The sequence below is a fragment of the Callithrix jacchus genome, chromosome 14 (genome assembly GCF_049354715.1).
Source record: "Callithrix jacchus isolate 240 chromosome 14, calJac240_pri, whole genome shotgun sequence".
Taxonomy (NCBI): domain Eukaryota; kingdom Metazoa; phylum Chordata; class Mammalia; order Primates; family Cebidae; genus Callithrix; species Callithrix jacchus.
This window is the reverse complement of record NC_133515.1, coordinates 66,264,664-66,283,487: the sequence shown is the minus strand read 5'-3', so window position 1 is coordinate 66,283,487 and position 18,824 is coordinate 66,264,664. Positions and strand designations below refer to the sequence as shown.

Genomic DNA, 18,824 nt, shown 5'->3' with positions numbered 1-18,824 from the left:
ATAACAAAACAGCCGAATACACAAATCTTTCCATGCTTGTTCTGAAAGACGTAACCATCAAGCGCCAGGCAGTTGCCATGGGAACCAGGGGGCCCGTAGAGTCAGCCAGAACTCTTGATGCGCTTAGAATGTTTCTTCTTCCGGCCCTCTGCTCTTCGCAATTATCGTCCCTCTCCTAGGTCCTCCGCCCACTCTACTGGCTCTCATGATTCTCTTCCCCTCTTGATTCTTTCCTTCTGCATTCCAGGTCGCCATCTTGGACCATGCGTCAAGATGGCGCCCCCGGTCCCAGAGGCACAGCCCAGGCACGCCGGTGAGGCTACGCACGCACGTACTCGGGAGCGAAGAGTGGGGCGGTGACGCCAGACGTCGCCCCGCCTTCTGTAGTCGCTCCGCCCCCGGTTCCACTCCGCCTTCCTCCCACCCTGCGAACCCGGAAGTGGAGGAGGAGGCGCGGCGGCAGTGGCCAAGAAGGCAGAGACTGCATGAGCTGTACCCCGGAGCGTGTCTGGTTTTGGGGGCGGGAGACAGGCTGAGCCGCCTGGGCGGCCTGGCCTGGGCGGGGCAGGGGAGGCCATGGCCTCGGCTGAGTTGCAGGGGAAGTACCAGAAGCTGGCTCAGGAGTACTCGAAGGTACCCATCGTGGGCGGGGAGTAGGGGTCCCCCGCCCTGTGGCCTCGGGTTGCCTTGGCAGCGACTTGTCGGGACCGAGGGGTACTGTGGGGAGGGGGGCACGCGAGCGCACCCCACCTTTCCCCTCCGCCGCCTCAGTCCACCATTTCGGTGCCTCCACCTGCAGCTCCCAGGAGATGGGGCCGGGCGGTGTCTGCGTCCGTGAGCGTTTCTGCAGGAAGGAACTGGAGTTTGATTCTACCTTTTCACTGAAGTAGTGGGCTTGGGACTGGGATGTCAGAAATTCTGACTTCTTGCCTCTGATGCTGACGAAGAAGGGAAGGGAAAGGTGTGGATCACTCCTTACCTCGCTGCTTCCTCAATTTTCTCAGCCCAGGGATGTGGAAGATCAACCTTTCTCCTCTCCCACAGGGATGATATGAGGTTGAAGACAGTTGTCTTCCCCCGAAGCAATTCGAGAGGGTAGACAGAGACATTCCGGTAAACTGCTTCACTAGGCATGGGTGATTATGAATGTATTCAGTGCTATGGCAAGAGCTTGTCAGGAATGATTTTGAAAGCTTGAGTGCTACGACTCTGTCCTTTTCTTTCTCTTGTCCCTCGGTCACCTGGAATGGGGCAGAACACCCAGCCGGTGCTCAATACATATTAAGCAACATGAGGACCTGCCCCTTTGTCGTGTTTGTGTCATCAGTCTTTTAAAAGATAGAACCTTTTCCTTGGAAAGGATGCTGCAGTTTCTGGGTAGGGCGTTTCTAGCTTAATATTCTTATGAAGTTATTAAAGCAGATCTTAATCTTTGTAAATTGATTCAACAGTCATTAAGCTTAGTTTTCAGTGATCTTGGCATTCATGGAGTCAGTAGGAAGATGATAATCCCATTTTGCAATGTGGAGAAACTGAGACACATTTTATTCCTTAAGGTTTCAGTCAACAAATAGCAAGATGAAATATTCTTTGAAAAATAAAACCTGTGCCTAAACATACACCCTTAAGTCTTCACCATCAAATAGGAGCCTTTTGAGATACTACACTTATTTCAGCGATGCTTCCATTAGCAAAACTTTGTTTCATTTCCATCTGAAATTGTCTTAAGAGCCTGTGACACAATGTTAGTGTTGGCAAGTCTTCATATTTTGAGGGAGTGTTTCCTTGCTTGATGGGCCAGAAGTTGGAACAAATCCATGTGATGAAGGGAAGTGGGTGGAGGTTGGCAATGCTCAAATTTGGCTCTACTATTTTTGGTTGAAAATGTTTCACGATCAACACCTGTGAAGAGAAGGAAAAAAATAAAATGTTTCGTGAGTATAAAGGAAGGGGACTGATTTTCTTCAGAGAGTCAGCAAGCTCTGAAGGCCATTCCCAATGGCAAAAGAAGAGTTCCAAAAATGTTTTGACTAGGGACTACATTGCTGAAATAATTTTATAGCCTCCCAAAGTAATAAAAACTGAACATTTTTTTGGATATGTAAGCTTATTCGACGGACACTTAATATGTGCCCCCTGTGAGCAGTCCACCAGGATCTGTTGAGTGAGGCAGCGTTCCAGCTTAACAAGTCACCTTTAATGGAATGTTCTAACGTAGAACATAGTTATGATATAGTATGACAAGTGTTAGTTCAGTGGGACTACTGAAGACATTGGGTAAGTGTTAAGGTTATATTGGGGATTAGATAAAAGGAAATGAAACAGTCCATGTTTGCTGGTATGAAAGCTCATTAAAATACATGGCAGAGAGTGGTGAAATGAGTGGAGAGGTAATTTGGACTCCATCATGAAAAGTTGTGGATGTCAAGAAGAGTGAACTTTATCTTTTGAGTAATGGAGAGATGCCAAAGGTTAAGCAGGGGAGTGACATTACTTTTAGGAAGGACACTGATAACTATGAGGGATGGACTGAAATAGGGAAAGATTGGTGGGAAAAAAGCAGACAGTAGACTGTCGAAATAGTTTTGGGGAGAGTAATGTAGGATTATATAAAGTTAGTGACTTTTGGGCTATAGAGAAGGGGCTAGATTTAGGAATTATGGTTAAAAAATACTTTCAGCTTTCCTTTTTTTTTTGAGTGCCTGCTATGTGCATGGCACTAAACTTACGAAAGATATAAGGTACTCATCCTTGTGTCTCATTCATTCTTTGGGACTTGGTAAGTGTGGGAAAACTCAGAGTTGTCCCTGCAGTCCTGAGGTGAGGGAACAAGACTGCTTCTGACACAATGAGGGCTGCAGAAAGAAGAGCCAGTTCTGAGTGAAGGGCTGTAAGAGAGGTTAGATACAGACGAGGAGTTACAGGGTTGGAAGGCACACTAAATTTGTTATTCACCTGTTAGAATGAGGTGATGTTAGAAGTAATAGCTGAAACTTTCTAATGGAGATGGACTGGCTAGAAGTCAGGACAAAGGCCAGCACTTTTGGATTAAGTCCCATCAAGATGCACTTTGAGAGTTAATCAGGGTAGAAATTGGGAAACACCTGTAGGAAGGATGTACTTGGAGTAGGAAAAGATGCCAAGGAGACCATAGGAGGCCTGCCAGACTTGGGATCATCTCCCTTGTTGGGCCAGGCCAGTTTTCATTCTTTTAATTGCAATGTGATGGAAATTTCAGAACACAAGAGAACAGATCCTGGTCAAGAGATTTCTTGTCCTTTTTATTCCCTGTCAATTCTAGTAGCAGGCAGTTTCTAAATATGATCTATGGTTTCTCCAGTCCTGTGCCTAAGAGTATTCTTTTTGTTACCTTTCCTGGTACCAGAATTGTAGGCTAATACTGAAATCCAGTAGCATAATTTTTCTGCCTTATTTAGGATACAAAAGAAAAAGATATCTTCTTAATCTTTAGAAGGAAGCCCATCAAGAGAGCAGCAAGCATGGTCCCTAAACCAAGGACACTGGCAGTCTTCTCATTATTCCTTCATGCAATATCTCAGCCTTTGTTTCAGGAAAGGTCCCATCCTTCATAATCTTTCCTCTTGAAAAGGAAGAAAAACTAACAAACAAATAGTGGTCTGAGGAGCTCCCATTAAAGCAACTGAGAGTCTAGTTAGATAAAAGATGAACTATGGAGATCAAAGCAGATGAGAATTGCTGAGGCAAATAGGTTGCTGAAAGAAAGTGTTATGGTAAGGTTAGTAAAGATGGAGATTAAGACCCAGTGGTTTGGGCAATTAGAAGGTCATTTGAGGTTTTTAAAATTTCACGTTTAATAGAATTTGGGCAGGGAGAATGAATGTGTGTAGAAGTGGGTTTTCAGAGGTTTGTGAAATTAAATAATAGATGCAAGCTACCTCCTTGAGATGTGAGGGAAAGCTAATCAAGACCTCAGTGACTACATTATAAATTAAGGATGAAAGACCATTTCTGACTTGCTATTTCTTCCATGACCTGCTCTGCTTCTGATGCTCTGTTGTATCTCATTACGGAGAAGAGAGGCAAAAAGTACTCAGTTCTGGCTCATTTGATTTTAGCCTGCTTTCTTTGTGGGAGCGCTCTTGCCTGGCACCTATGTATGTGTGTAAGCAAGTTTCAAGTTCTGTCTTCCCAATGTTTGTGTTACCCTGGGTCAGTGATTCTTGAAGTGTAGGCCCTGAAACAACATTATCTGAGAATGGGTTAGAAATATAAATTCTTGGGGTTGAGGGGATGGAGACAGCAAACCACCAACACATGTATGTACCTATGCAACAATCCTGCAGGATGCAGGATGTGCACATGTACCCTGGAGCCCAAAGTACAATAACAACAACAACAACAACAACAACAAAATGTTAATTCTTGGGTGCACCTGCACCTACTGAATCTGAAACTAGCAGTGGGACTCAGTAGTCTGTGTTGTAACAAACCTTTCTGTGATTGGATTCATGTTAAAATTTGAAAACCATTGCTCAAGGAATGGCATTGGGATAGTAGCCTTGCCAGAGATAAAGATAATCTGTTTAAAGGTCTTTTTTTTTTTTTTTTTTGAGGCAATAGATGCCAGCAGGAAAGCCAAACATCCATTATTTCTCTACAGTTTACTTTGCAACTGATGCTTCCTTTACTTACAAAGGGGATTGCCTTTGGGAACTTTTTAGGCTTATACTCTTAGTACACAGCTACTCATATTGGGAGAGGGTCAATTCATTTCATCCAGCATGTTTGCTCTCCAGATTGGCAGAACCTGATTAATGACCCACTCCTATAGAGAAATAGACTCAGGAGCTGAATGGGATTAAAATTGAGTATGAGTGTTTTTGTTTGTTTGTTTACCCTGATGTGTAGACAGGATTCAATAGTAAAGTTGGGTTGAAAAATAGGTTTGTGGCTGGGCACCGGTGGCTCATGCCTATAGTCCCAGCACTTTGGGAGGCTGAGGCAGGTGGATCATGAGGTCAGGAGTTCAAAACCAGCCTGGTCATCATGGTGAAACCCCATCTCTACTAAAAATACAAAAATTAGCCTGGCATGGTGGCGGGCACTTGTAATCCCAGCTACTGGGAGGCTGAGGCAGAGAATTACTGGAACCCAGGAGGCAGAGGTTGCAGTGAGCCGAGATTGCACCACTGCACTCCAACCTGGGCAACAGAGCAAGACTATGTCTCAAAAAAAAAAAAAAGAAAAGAAAAATAGGTTTGTGTTTAGTGCTATCCAATGGAAGTTTCCATGAGGATGAAAATATTCTGTTATCTGTGCTGTCCAGCAGGGTAACCACTAGCCATGCATGGCTGTTGAGCACTTGAAATGTAGCTAGTGTGACTGAGGAACTGAATTTTAGGTTTTATTTAATTTAAGCAGCTACTTGTAGCTATTGGCTACTCTGTTGGACAGCGCTAACTTAGACCCTGGGTCCCTGCATCACAGATGTAAATATCTAAATGACTCACTTGTTAAACTGCAGATTCTGTAGGTCTGGGGTGGGGCCTGAGATTCCGCTTCCAGATGATATTGTTGCAGCTGTCCAAAAACCACACTTTGGACAAGGCCCTAGAAAGACAAGGGGCAGCCTCCTCTGACTCTTTAGTTTAACTCATTTACTCACCCATTCACCGAGGGACAGCTAAACTGTCCTCAGTGGGGGTTTGGTCCTAGTGAATTTCTCTGCATGGGAGCAGGAGCAGGAGAAAGGATGCCATTTGAGGCAGATGTGAGAGTTTTTTCCTGCCTTAGCGACAAAGTAACCCCAGCTTTTGCTGCATAATATGTAGCCTGCACAAACTTTATCCCTATCCTGGGATAGGAACAAATAAGTAGGCAGAAAGAAAGACTAAGTAGGATTCCCAGTAATTTGGAGTACTTACAGTGTTAGAACTGGAAGGAGTTTTAGGGATCATCCAGGCCAGATACTGCATCTGGAGTCTGCACATGTCTTCAGTATACTGAAGCTTTGAATCAGGGTTTTGGTGCGGCATAGGGTCGTCTTACACAAATCATTTCGGATTGAAGAAAAGACTGTATGTTTAAAAGTTTATTTTATAGGGTTATAAAATATGTGTAAATGTCAAAAAGTCCATTGCATGAAGACAGCCATGTAAAAGTGGTTCTAACACAGAAGATTGTTGAGGATTAGCTGAGAAAATGCCTATGAGTGATTCATCTCACTTTCCCCACAAACTCTTCCAACAGTTTGTGATTGAAGGTAATAGCCATTTAGCCTATCACATATTGTCAAAGTGGCATAAGAGAAATCATAGTGAGCTTTACCACCACTCTCTGTCCCAGGAGCAACAGCTGTGTGATAGGCCTGACTGAAGTTGGAGTATTCCAGAACCTATATAGCAGGTCTGGGCACTGGTCATTAGAGAGTTAGTCTCAAGGCTTTTGAGGATTCTTGGTGTCCAATAGGATCATGAGGTTCAAATTATTTGGAGAGTCTTAAAAGAAAGTATTAAAGTAATGACAATCTCTTATATAATGTATTACATTTAAACACCTTTATATGTAGTATAATTTATTAATTTGATTAATCAAATTAACTGATATGATTAAAAATTTATTGAGTTCCTTCTCTATCCATAGCATTGATCTTTCATTGTAGGGAGGAAATACAAGGAAGTATACTGTAGTCTTTACCATGGAGAACAGTTTAAGTTGGCGGGTCGGAAATGAATACAGAATTTATTTATTTATTTATTTTTGATTCGCTGTCTCCCAGGCTGGAGTGCAGTGGTGTGATCTTGGCTCACTGCATCCGTCTTCCGGATTCAAGCAACTCTCCTGTCTTAGCCCCCCGAGTAACTGGGATTTCTGGCGGCCGCCACCATGCCCGGCTAATTTTTGTATTTTTAGTAGAGAGGCAGTTTCACCATGTTGGCCAGGTTGGTTTTGAACTCTGACCTCAGGTGATCCGCCTGCCTTGGCCCTTCAAAGTGCTGGGATTACAGGCACAAGCCACCGTGCCCAGCCTATACAGAAATACATATATTCGTAAAATGTAAAATTTACTATTTTTAGAAGTAAAATTAAAACCGAGTAGTTTAATAAGAGATGTCTTGTTTTTAGCAAGTGTAAAAGGGACTGAGGTGCAGGCTCTCTGTGGGCCAGAGGGAGTGATTAGGAAAAATTATGAAGGAAGTAGGGCCAGCGGGAAAAGTAGGATTCTGGAGAACAGGTGGGATTTGGTTGGCCAAAGTGAAGAAGGGCTATGCTTTCAAAGTAAAGGTAAAATAAATCAGAAGTTTACAAAACAAGGAAAAATGAGATTTAAAAGGATTAAGAGGGATTCAGAGGTACTCTTTCCCCACTGAATGGAACAGAAGGGCTTGGTGCACAGCTGCTGAAAATAGGCTCTATCATCTGCAGGAGAGTTTTTCTGTACTAATAGAGGCTTCAGGGCAGTTGTTTCTGAGTTATGTTATATGCATTGGAGTCTCCATTCTGGGCTCCTAGAGGCAGTAGTGACCATCTGGTAATCTTTTGCATATATCTAAAACAGAAACTGTTCATTTGTCTCCCTTCTGTGGTGAATGTTGGTACAGAGAAAGATAGATTCTAAAAGACCAGGCTGGCCAGATGTGGTGACTCATGACTGTAATTTCAGCACTTTGGGAGTCTGAGGCGGGCAGATCACTTGAGGCCAGAAGTTCAAGACCAGCTTGGCCAACATGGCGAAACTCCGTCTATACTAAAATTACAAAAAATTAGCCAGGCGTGGTGGCGGGTACCTGTAATCCCAGCTACTCAGGAGGCTGAGGCAGGAGAATCGCTTGAACTGGAGAGGCAGAGGCTGCAGTGAGCTAAGATCTCACCACTGTACTGCAGCTTGGGCAATAGAGAGAGACTCAATCTCAAAATAGATAAATAAATAATAATTTTATAAAAGACCAGACTGTTGAGAGCATCTCAGCATTTTACAAGCTTCTCATTCAGTAATGCAGTAAGAGTGGCAGAAGTGATGCCGAAATGCAGAAAAATGCTAAATGCCACAAAGGGTAGTTAAAATGGTAAGAGTATGCAAGCTTATCACCTTCCTCCTTTTCTACCTACTCAGTAATAGAAAGGCGTTTCAGATAACAGTTTCTAAGAAAACTGCCTTGTCTGTTAAATGATTCCATTGAAGCCATGTTTGAGTTACCAGTTAAGCAAAAATAATTTTCCCAAGAAAATTCTAATTTTTTTGTTATAATCAGTGATATTAAATTCCTAACAGCAGTAGTTTCAAAGGTTCATTTTGCTTTTTAACAAAGTGGTTTGTTCAGTTTGTTTTAAATACTATTCAGTGTGCCTTAGAAATGAAAGATGAGGTTCTTTTTCTTAAAATTAATTGCTGTGGTTTTGGTCTTCAGGAAATTATCAGTTCAGTGGACTTTAAGCTTCATTCTTAGTCCTTGAAGTAGTCATTAGGAGTTTCCAAATACCACACAAAGAAGACACGAAAGAGATTACAGATCAGAGTTAGGACGGGTATGAAATCAAATCTAAAGACTAAAACAGTATTTTTTTTTGGCGGCGGGGGATGGGGTATGTGGGTTTGGAAGTATTTACTGAATTTTGCTATTTAGATAGCACATTATTCAAGACTATGTTGATATTTGCTTAAAAAGTAGAACACTACATCATGGAAGTCAACATTAAAGAGGCATTCCTCTCTTTTGAACTACTAGAGCAGAGATTACCAAACTTTTTTGTAAGAGGCCCCACAGTAAATATTTTAGGCTTGAGGCTATGTGGTTTCTGTTGCAACTACTCCTCTCTTCCATTGTACCTCAAAAGCAACCATAGACAGTATATAAATGAATGAGTATGGCTGTGTTCCAATAAAACTTTAAAAATAGCATGCCAATTTGGCCCTCAGACCGTAGTTGGCCAACCCGTGTTCTAGAGAATTTAATGTCTTCTACTTTTTTTTTCAAGCAGGAAATACTAGTATTGCTAGTTATCTTTTGATATTTTATCTTTCCTTTTAAAGTGTAAGTTCTTTGAAAATAGGGACCACATCTTTTTCATCTCTCCCCCGTATCAATCACGGTGTACAATGCCTTACACCATGCACGCTGTAATAAACAGAGCTATTGTCGTTTTGAATCTATTCTAATAGTAAGAGCTCTATTTCCATTTGTGGAGCATTTTATAGTTTAGAAAGTTCTTTGACATAGGTTTCTTATCTGGTTCTCACAGTAGCTTCAGAAGAAGGAATACAGGAGCTTCTAAATATCAGACAAAGAAGACATGTAAAAGATGACAGATGTTTACCCATTGTAAATACTGGAAGAGGGTCTGTTATCCCTTACATGTCTTCTTTGTCAGGTATTTAGAATGGGTAAATTGATTTGCCTATTCTATAGACCGTATAGCTGAAGCTCAGAAAGGTTAAGTGAATGTCCCAAATTTATATTGTCTAATAAATGGCAGAGCACAGATTTAAGTCTGCTTTCTATTGTGGTAATGAACTGTCATCTCTAACTTTCTAAAAATAGAAGAATCTCATCTTTTTAGTCTGTCTTTTGCCCAAACTGTTGAATATCCTGCAGTATTCCTGCTTTTTATCTCAGAATCTTAGCCAAATTTTCCATTGAGTTTTAAATATTCAGTTTAAGAGTTAGCATTCAAATATTCCCATTCCTTTGGCACAGAAAAGGGTCATTTCTGTTCTCTGTTCTCAGGAGGCAGATCTGAGCTATGCAGAATTAGAAAGATTTTTTTAAATTTTTTATTTTTTATTTTAGAAATAGTTTTTTTTTTAAAGCTCACATATAAGAATGTCTCATTCTTTCAGTTTCTCAGAGAAGAACTGGGTCTTTCATGGTCTCTGCACTGAGCCCTGGGAATATTAGTCTGTAAACCTTTTGCTTCAGCTACAGTGAACTTGCATATTTATACTTACGTGCTCTATGTAATCTTTGCTGAGGATGCGTTCCTCTTATTACAGAAGTAAATGTTATCTTTTAAAATCCTGCCAGTGGTGGTTATATAGATGTATACATAAGTAAAAATGCATTCAGCTGCATATTTTCTGATTTGTATACTTTATTTAAAATAAAGTTATTCCTCAATATTTAATAATTAACTGTGAAAAAAAGCCCAAGTTTTACCTCTTTCTCTAAAGGCATCTCTCACCTCTCCAGCTCACTGCTTTTTTCATTTAAATGTAGCTTTGAGAAATAGCCAATATTGTCTAATTGGCATTGTGACTCTGGAGTCCAAACTGGTAGAGTCTGAATCTCAGCATTGCTACTTAACTTCTCTGTGCCTCAGTTTCCTCATATGTAAAATGGAGGTAATTAGAGTAGCCACTTCATAGGATTGTTAGGATTAGATGAAGTAATACATGAAAGTACTTAGAATGGTGTCTGGTTTGTAGTGAGCATGCAGATATAAGTGGGTATTATCATTAACTTTTAAATGGTGCCTGCTTCTTAGTTGCTTTTGTACACTGCCCCAGCTGATGCCTGATAACAAGTCTACTATTCCTGAGGCCATTGTCGATGGTGACATTTGCATGTCTAATATTAGGCACAGTGTCCTGCTGGGTATGTGGATGCCCTACATTTTTATTTTCTGTGCAATTCTAACTTCATAATTAGTCCAATTGTATGTATTTTACAACTGAATGGTGTGTCACAATTTCAAGGAAAATGGCATATTCAGTACTGTATTATTTATTGTATTAGTTTTATTTTAGGATGGGACTTGGTTTTATAGAGAGACACACTAGAAATTGGGGGACTGGATTTTAGTCCCAGTTTTGCCATTGATTTTTTTAAATGACATTGGGCAACTTGGCCTGTGTGTCCTTATCTGTAAAATGGTAAATTGTTGTATCTGCTACCCTCTTTGGGTCTAATACTTTTTTGTTCTCATATATATGTGAGAAGCTATTTAGTTACTTAGTGTAATGATGCCTGTAAAACTGTTGTGATTTCCTTGATATAACCAATTGCTTTATATTAAAAATTGATTATTGCTTTTTCTGTTTTCAGCTTCGGGCTCAGAATCAGGTTCTGAAAAAAGGTGTTGTGGATGAACAAGCAAATTCGGCAGCTTTAAAGGTGGGCAACAGGATATTTGTGTTGCAACGGTTAAGTTAGCATTTGTGTTGCTCAAAGCAGATTCAGTGGGTTAAAGTTCCACCTCTGACACTGATTCACTAGGGATAAGAAACAGTAATACAGTTTTTTGTGGTTAATTTTCCTACTTGCTTAGGTAAGAATATGGTGTACTTTGATTTCCTTAGCTAAAAATTACAAAAAAGGTATTAGATGACTTTGTCTAATGCATTTCTCCTGTGCCTCAAGGCCTTTACTTAGCTCAGTTTATCTACATTGATGGGGCTTCTTATCAGTGGTCATCACAGACAGCTCTCTGGGGGAGGCTATGTCATACTCCTCTTTGAATCCCTCTTACTCTGCAGATGGGAGGCTCTAATAAGTGAGTTCGATTGTGTGAATCATATAGTCCCTAAATCTTGCCCTTAGTTGAGCTATTTAGTAGTAATAACCTGTGTTAATCAGGACACTCTTTGAGTGATACGTTTTACCATCAGCACCTTTGTTAACTAAGGGGTGATATATGATAGATGAAGGAATGTGCTTCTGCCTCTTTCTAATAGATATGTGGCAAATATTGCTTAGTGACAGTTTTAAATGAACAGATTAATTATAGGATTTGTAGTTCTTCTTGGCCAAGTTTCAGTTAAATATACTGCCTAGCTCACTCTTTTGTCCTTTCCCTTTCTTGCTTTCTCTGCTCTCTTAAGACAGATGGGATTAGGATTCCTCTTAGAGAAATCCGGTCTCTTTCTGGAGAAGCCCCTGATCACTAATATGTCTAAGATAGCTCCACTTAGGCAATGACGCCCCAGAAATATGTCATTTTATGTCACCAGTTGTTGGATACTACGGGAGAGAATTCTGTCTCTGAGCATCTCCTCCTCAGGTGCTGCTACCACAGTCTGAGGGCTGAGATGGTTCTGAACACCCCAGCCATACTACCAGGCTTTCTGCACCCAAGCCAAGATGATTAAAAAAGAAGCTTTATAGTCAGGATTTATTAGTCAAGTTATTATTTTACAAAAATTATTGAAGAAATGATCATTGTATCTCCTAATAATATTTAAACCTATTGCTGGGGAAAGTCTTTCCTAGTTGGTCCTAGTAGCCTGCACTGGTGTTTTATGCCCTCCTATTGCTGGTTGTGTTTGATTAACTCTATGACGGTAGCAATGGTGAGAACAGTGGTAGGAGTGATGTCAGCTGGTTCTATTGATTGAGCACTCACTGTGTACCAGGTATTGTGCTAAGTACATTATATCCATTACCTCATTTAATCATTTAATGTTCACAACACCCCTATGAGGTCAGATAGCACTATCAGCCCCATTGCAGAAACCAGAGTTTAGCGAGAGGCTGGGATAGATATTTTCTGAAATTAATGATTGGGTAATGGAGTTGGAGCATTAGTTCATGTTAAGAATTATAAACATAGTAATATATTATAAAAATATAAATTATGAGAAAAAAGTAAATTATTTTTTGTTTTACTGTTTATTACAGTAGTCATTGTAATTATTTTACAATAAGTGACAGTTTGCTAGACAGGACTATCAGGATGTCCTGTGTTACAGTAGGCTTTTAATTTTATTGGGTTTACCCCTTCAGTGAGCTGTTTGGTGTAATCAATGTTTATTGATTTGAGTTTTTAAACTTTGAAAGACATGATAATTTGGACATGGGCTAGGCCTAAATTTACCTTTGAACTACAGGTAAAAATTATGGTTTTACTAAATAAACATTAAAAAAAATAATTTTCTCCTTAATGGGAGCATATTGTTCCATCCCTCTAGCTGTATTCCGACATGCGGATAATGTCAGTAGAGTGCAGACACCAGCCTGTGGTTTTAGGTTGCTGTTCCTTTTTTTTTTAAGACAGAGTCTCACTCTGTCACTCAGGGTGGAGTGCAGTGGCACAGTCTCCGCTCTGCAACTTCTGCCTCCCCAGTTTAAGCAGTGCTTTTGCCCAGCTTATTTTTGTATTTTTAGTATTTTTAGTAGCTTCGGAGTTTCGTCATGTTGGCAAGACTGGTCTCAGGCTCCTGACCTCAAGTAATCCACCCCACCTCAGTCTCCCAAAATGCTGGGATTATAGGTGTGAGCTATCGCACCTGGCCTAGGTTGCTGTTTCAATATAGTGAAATCATCTATTTGTTAAAACATGACCTCCATGTTTTATAATTGTTTGTTTTATAATAGTTTGTTTCAGTGAAACTAGTAAACATATAGTTCTTTATTTTTTTATTTTCTATTGTTTTTTTAAATAAAGATGAGATCTCACTATGTTGCTTAAGTAATGCTCCTGTCTCGGCCTCCCAAAGTGCAGGGATTACAGGCATTAACCACCATGCCCAGCCTAGTTCTTTAAATATACAATAATATATGGCCATCTGTGTTTGATAATCAATGAATAAAAAGTTGTCAGAACATCATAAGTAAAATATAGTTAGAATAATTATCTTAAACAGAGTGGAACTAAATATTTCTCTTTAGTTTCTCATTTTCTTACCCCATTATGGCATAAACAGAACAAAATGGTTAGCAGAGGGTTTGTCACAAAAGGTTAGATTTTGTTTCTGTTTTAGATTTTGTTTCTATTCTCATTTAGCTTTAAAGTGAATTAATATAGAATAGCATCTAAAAATATTTTTGGTATGGTAATATTGATTTTTATCTTTAATATGTCAGAATAGTTGAAGCAAAATTAAGTGTGTTACAAAGACTTTATTTTGACTAATTTAAATTCAGGGAGGATTTACAGAAAAAATGGAATACAAATATATTTCTTCCCAGTCTTGTTCACTGAAAGGAATTATCAGTAAATCTGAGGTTGTCTTTAAATATCTAAGTTTGGCCGGGCACGGTGGCTCATGCCTGTAATCCCAGCACTTTGGGAGGCCGAGGTGGAGAGATCACCTGAGGTCAGGAGTTTGAGACCAGCCTGGCCAAATTGGCAAAATCCCATCTCTACTAAAAATACAAAAAAATTAGCTGAGCATGGTGGTGTGCACCTGTAGTCCCAGCTACTTGGGAGGCTGAGGCACAAGAATTGCTTGAATGCAGGCGGTGGTGGTTGCAGTGAGCCGAGACTGTGCCACTGTACTCCAGCTTGGCGATAGAGCGAGATTCTGTCTCCTAAGTAAGTAAGTAAATAAATAAATAAATGTCTAGGTTTATAAGTTTGCAGCTTCAATCTTTGTGTCTGTTCACTGTCATAGGATGTTTAGTTGATCATAATGTTACTTTAGTATAGTTGCTCTTATTTTTAAATTTACTTGGTTTAGGCAAAAGATGATCTTTTTACAAAGTGCTAAAAACTTAAGAAGTGAAACAATATACATATAAACTGAATTTCCTAAAGCAAGAGGATTTGATTATATTTTGGTAAAACAAAAATAATTTTTAATAAAATTTCTAAACCTTACAGCTAAACTGTGAGGACCAATCTCTTTTCACTTTGATATAGGAGCAACTGAAAATGAAGGATCAGTCATTGAGAAAACTACAACAGGAAATGGACAGTTTGACATTTCGAAATCTGCAGCTTGCCAAGAGGGTAGAACTACTTCAAGATGAACTAGCTCTAAGTGAACCACGAGGCAAGAAAAACAAGGTAGGTTCAAATACAGGCAAGTCAGTGTGACCTGGTGATTAGTCACAGACACCTGCAGGCCATCCTGGTTTTAACAGAAGATCCCACTGCTGAATTATGTTTTTGTTTGTTTGAGACAGGGTCTTGCTCTGCCACCCAGGCTGGAGTGCAGTTGTGTGATCTCGGCTCACTGCAGCCTCTGCACCCAGGCTCAGTGATCCTCCCACCTCAGCCCCATTAGTGGCTGAGACTAGAGGCCTGCACCGCTATGCTTAGCTAATTTTTGTACTTTTTATAGAGATGAGGTTTCACTATATTATCCAGGTTGATCTTGAACTCCTGGGCTCAAGCGATCCACTTGCATAAGCTTATGTGCTAGGATTATGGGCGTGAGCCATCATGCCTGGCCCTGAATTTTTAATGTCCTGTTGTGACACATGAATATTAGGTTGAGAAAGGAGACATTCATAATTAATATATATTAAACGTTAGGGACATTTTCATATGATAGTCAATTTTTAAAAATGTATTAGGAGCAAATTTACATAATTAGTTTAGTGGCTGAGAAGAGGTAATGGAATATCTCATATTAGCTAAAATTTTTGACATTTTTAGGTTATACCAAGTTGCCATTAATCCAAGGTTGAGCAGATAAATGAGGGAGATTGTCATAGTGTTGCTATTCATTTGAAAGTAGCGGTTGAAACACTCATACCTTAGGTTTGTAAGTTCACTGCAGATAAATTTTCTTAGTATTTATTCTTATGAGGCCAATTTCATGTTCTTGTCTTGAGATTTAGAGAGTTTTTTCCCTTATGGCTTTATATGGTGAGGCAAGATTCTTACTTCCCTAAGATGGATAATCTGGTACTTTTGAACATTCTGTGATTAAGAAAGTTGCTTTTTTGTTTTTTTAAGGGTAGAGGTAGAGGTAGTGATTGAGTTTTTAAGTCCTGTATGTGTGTAGACTAACACTCCACAATGTATGTATTTATATACATATGTATGTATTTAGTCAGTAACAGTAGAATGGGTGGAAGGGAAGGAGAAGGCAAACAGTGACTCCAAAGGAGCGAAGAATGGCCAGAAGAGCACAGGCTGCAGAGTTAAGCCCAGGCTTGAATTCTTTGCTTGCCTTTTATAAATCTATGGCTTTTGGCACAATTTTTAACCTTGTAATCTTAGTTTCTCTATCAGCAAAGTGACGATGAGCCTATCAGGTTTGTTGTGAGGATTCTGTGGGATCATGTAAAAGTGTCTAGGGTCATATGTCCCATGTAATGGGCAGTTGCCATAATTATTTATTTATTTTTATTTTTTTCAAGACAGAGTCTTGTTCTGTCACCCAGGTTGGAGTGCAGTGGTGCAATCTTGGCTCATTGCAACCTCTGCCTCCCAGGTTCAAGCAATTGTCCTGCCTCAGCCTCCCTAGTAGCTGGGATTACAGGTACACACCACCATACCTGGCTAATTTTTGTATTTTTAGTAGAGATGGGGTTTTACCCTGTTGGCCAGGCTGGTCTTGAACTCCCAGCATTGTGATCTGCTTGCCTCAGCTTCCCAAAGTGCTGGGATTACAGGCATGAGCCACAGTGCCCAGCCTGCCATAGTAATATGTTAATAGTTTTCCCATATGCATTTCCCCATATAGAAGGATTTGTTAGAGTGGTAGTGCTGAAATAAAGGGGACAACAGGGAGGGTATATATAACACATATGTGTTAGAATCACTTAGGAAACTTTTTCAGGATATACATACCCTGGAAATTCTGAAAGACCTTTGTGGGGAGAATAGTTATCTGGACTTCAAACATGCTCCTCAGGTTCTTTATATCCCTGCCTAGGATTGTTTAGCAGAGGTTTGGGTGTAATACTTGAGAATTATTTTTAATTAAAGCTTATCAAATTTGGAAGCACTGAGGACCCTGAATATGTCATTCTGCGGTGTTCCTTAGGCACCTCTTGTTTTCCAAACATGATGGATATTTCATTCCTTTTTATATGGCTACTGCATTTTCAAAGGGCTTTTAAGTCACTGATTCAAATTGGATCAGTAGCTGACTTCATTTTAAGTGATAAGTGAGACTACAAAAAAGGCAGAGAAGGGTGGTGACTGATGTCTGAACACAGTTTCATTGTTCGACTGTTCCTTGAATAGTCTCAGTTCTATGTGTTACATGAAAACAAATGCTCATTATTAGATCTTATAAATAGGGCTGTTCTATGTGGAACAAGTTCATATTAGTAAAAAATTAAAAGGAAGGGATTTTTGAATAATCTTTGAGAATTTTCCTATTATGGTAGCTTTATTTTATATATTTTTTTAACTTAGAAATTTACATGAACTTTTGTATAAACTTTGTGGATGCTGTTACAGAATTTATTACAATTTCTCATGGAGTTTAACAACTCAGACTCATGAAATTGCTATAACTCTCATTTTCCAAACCAAAAGATCAAATTGAAATGACATTTATGAGCATATGTTATATTGCTGGAGCTTTCCGGGTCTGCTCCATCCTCCAACAGAACTACTCCTGAATTCATCTGCAAAGAATAGTAAGCCTTGTCTATTCTTTTCTCTTTCAAGCTTTCCTGCTCATTACAGTATTTGCAGTTTCAACTTGTGTCACATAGGAAAAGTTAAATGATGAACTGTATACCTTTTGCAGGATTGTTTGAGAATGGTGAACACGTAGAAGAGACAAGCTTCTAAGGTGATAGAGAATCTGTGTACCTTAGGATATTTCTCTAAAGGATGAAAGTTATGTGGACATAACTTATTCTTTCCATCAGAAAAGTGGAGAATCTTCTCAGTTGAGTCAAGAGCAGAAGAGTGTCTTTGATGAAGATCTGCAAAAGAAGATAGAAGAGAATGAACGGTTGCATATACAAGTGAGAAAATCTTTCTCTTTTTCTATATGAATTAGAAAATGGGTCTGTGATCTTTTATTGTGGAAAAGCTAATGCAGATAAGAGTGTTTTGTGTCTGCATGGGTGTTCTGTGGTTGTCAGTGTCACTCATTTCTTAAGTATCACACATATCTTAATGTGGATGTGTGCTTTGAAGTATATGCATTTGTTCAGAAGACAGCAGAATAGCTTTATAACTTAACAATGCAGAAATATGCTGAGCATTATTCGTTTTATATAGGAAGTGATTACATGTATAATTTAAATGGGAACTTATCAATAAGTGGTGTTTGCTCCCCCCCCTTTTTTTTCAGGAATAGAGGTATGCTTTTTAATTTACTGATACTTAGTTGGTTTTTATCTGTACCCCTGTTAAACTGTAAGGTCTCTGAGGATATGAACCATGTATGTTTTCTATGCCTAGTCCCAGGACATAGTCTCCCTTATGTCAGGCACTCAGGTATTTGTGGAATGTTGAAAAGTCATTGCCTGCCCCCAAACCATTGACCATATTCTAAGAGTTATAGTGCAGAGAAGGGTGTATATATAACCTCCTGATTTTTTTTTTTATCAAGTGGTCGGAAACACACACACACAAACATACACACACACACACACACACACACACACATATTTCAGTCTTTGAAAACATTTATAAAGTTTTTGACCTCAGTGTATTTTATATCTGAGTATTCATAATTCTTTACTCGTATTGGACTCTAATTACAGGAAAGAGCTTTATCTGTTTTAAGAATAACAGCTGTTTTAATTTTGATTATTTCATGTGAAAGTTAGCTTAGTAGAAAAGTTACACTCTGATCAGTTGAATTCTATGTATGCCAGACATTGTTTAAAATAGAAATTCATGAGACTGAGAGGTAGGAGGTGCAGGCTTTGAAGGAGGTTTCCTACATTTAAATCTCATTTCTTTTTTTTTTTTTTTTTTGCTTACGTTTTAGTGACTCGACTAATCTTGATTTAAATCTCATTTCTACTATATTTTAGCCGTGAGACATTAGGCTAGTTATGTAACTCTTTTAAGCTTGAATTTCCATATCTGTAAAGAGGGATAGCAGTAGCTACTTCTGATATACTGTGAGGATTTAATGCGAGAATGCCTGTGTGGGTTTAACGTAGTCAGCGTATGGAACCATATGGAAGTTGCTCAGTGAATAGTCACTGCTGTTATTTTTCTCATTTATGTATATTAGGATATTGTGAGAGAGA

The 18,824-nt window shown here is 39.4% G+C and overlaps 1 protein-coding gene across 10 annotated transcripts in view; it reads left to right on the top strand.

Moving 5' to 3' along the window:
* Positions 1-441: 441 nt before the first annotated feature.
* PPP1R21 (protein phosphatase 1 regulatory subunit 21) overlaps positions 442-18,824 on the top strand; it is an 81,000-nt gene continuing 62,617 nt past the window's right edge. For 2 of the 10 annotated variants that reach the window (XM_017964340.4, XM_002757768.6), the window contains exons 1-4: positions 442-633; positions 11,025-11,093; positions 14,560-14,706; positions 17,481-17,579. In XM_017964340.4, coding sequence (XP_017819829.1) covers positions 577-633; positions 11,025-11,093; positions 14,560-14,706; positions 17,481-17,579 — 372 coding nt within the window. In that variant the 5' untranslated portion in view covers positions 442-576. Of the gene's footprint in view, positions 634-769; positions 1,114-1,255; positions 1,378-11,024; positions 11,094-14,520; positions 14,707-17,480; positions 17,580-18,824 lie in introns of those variants that run through there. The other 8 variants (XM_078349394.1, XM_078349392.1, XM_078349393.1 and 5 more) reach the window with 6 other exon arrangements.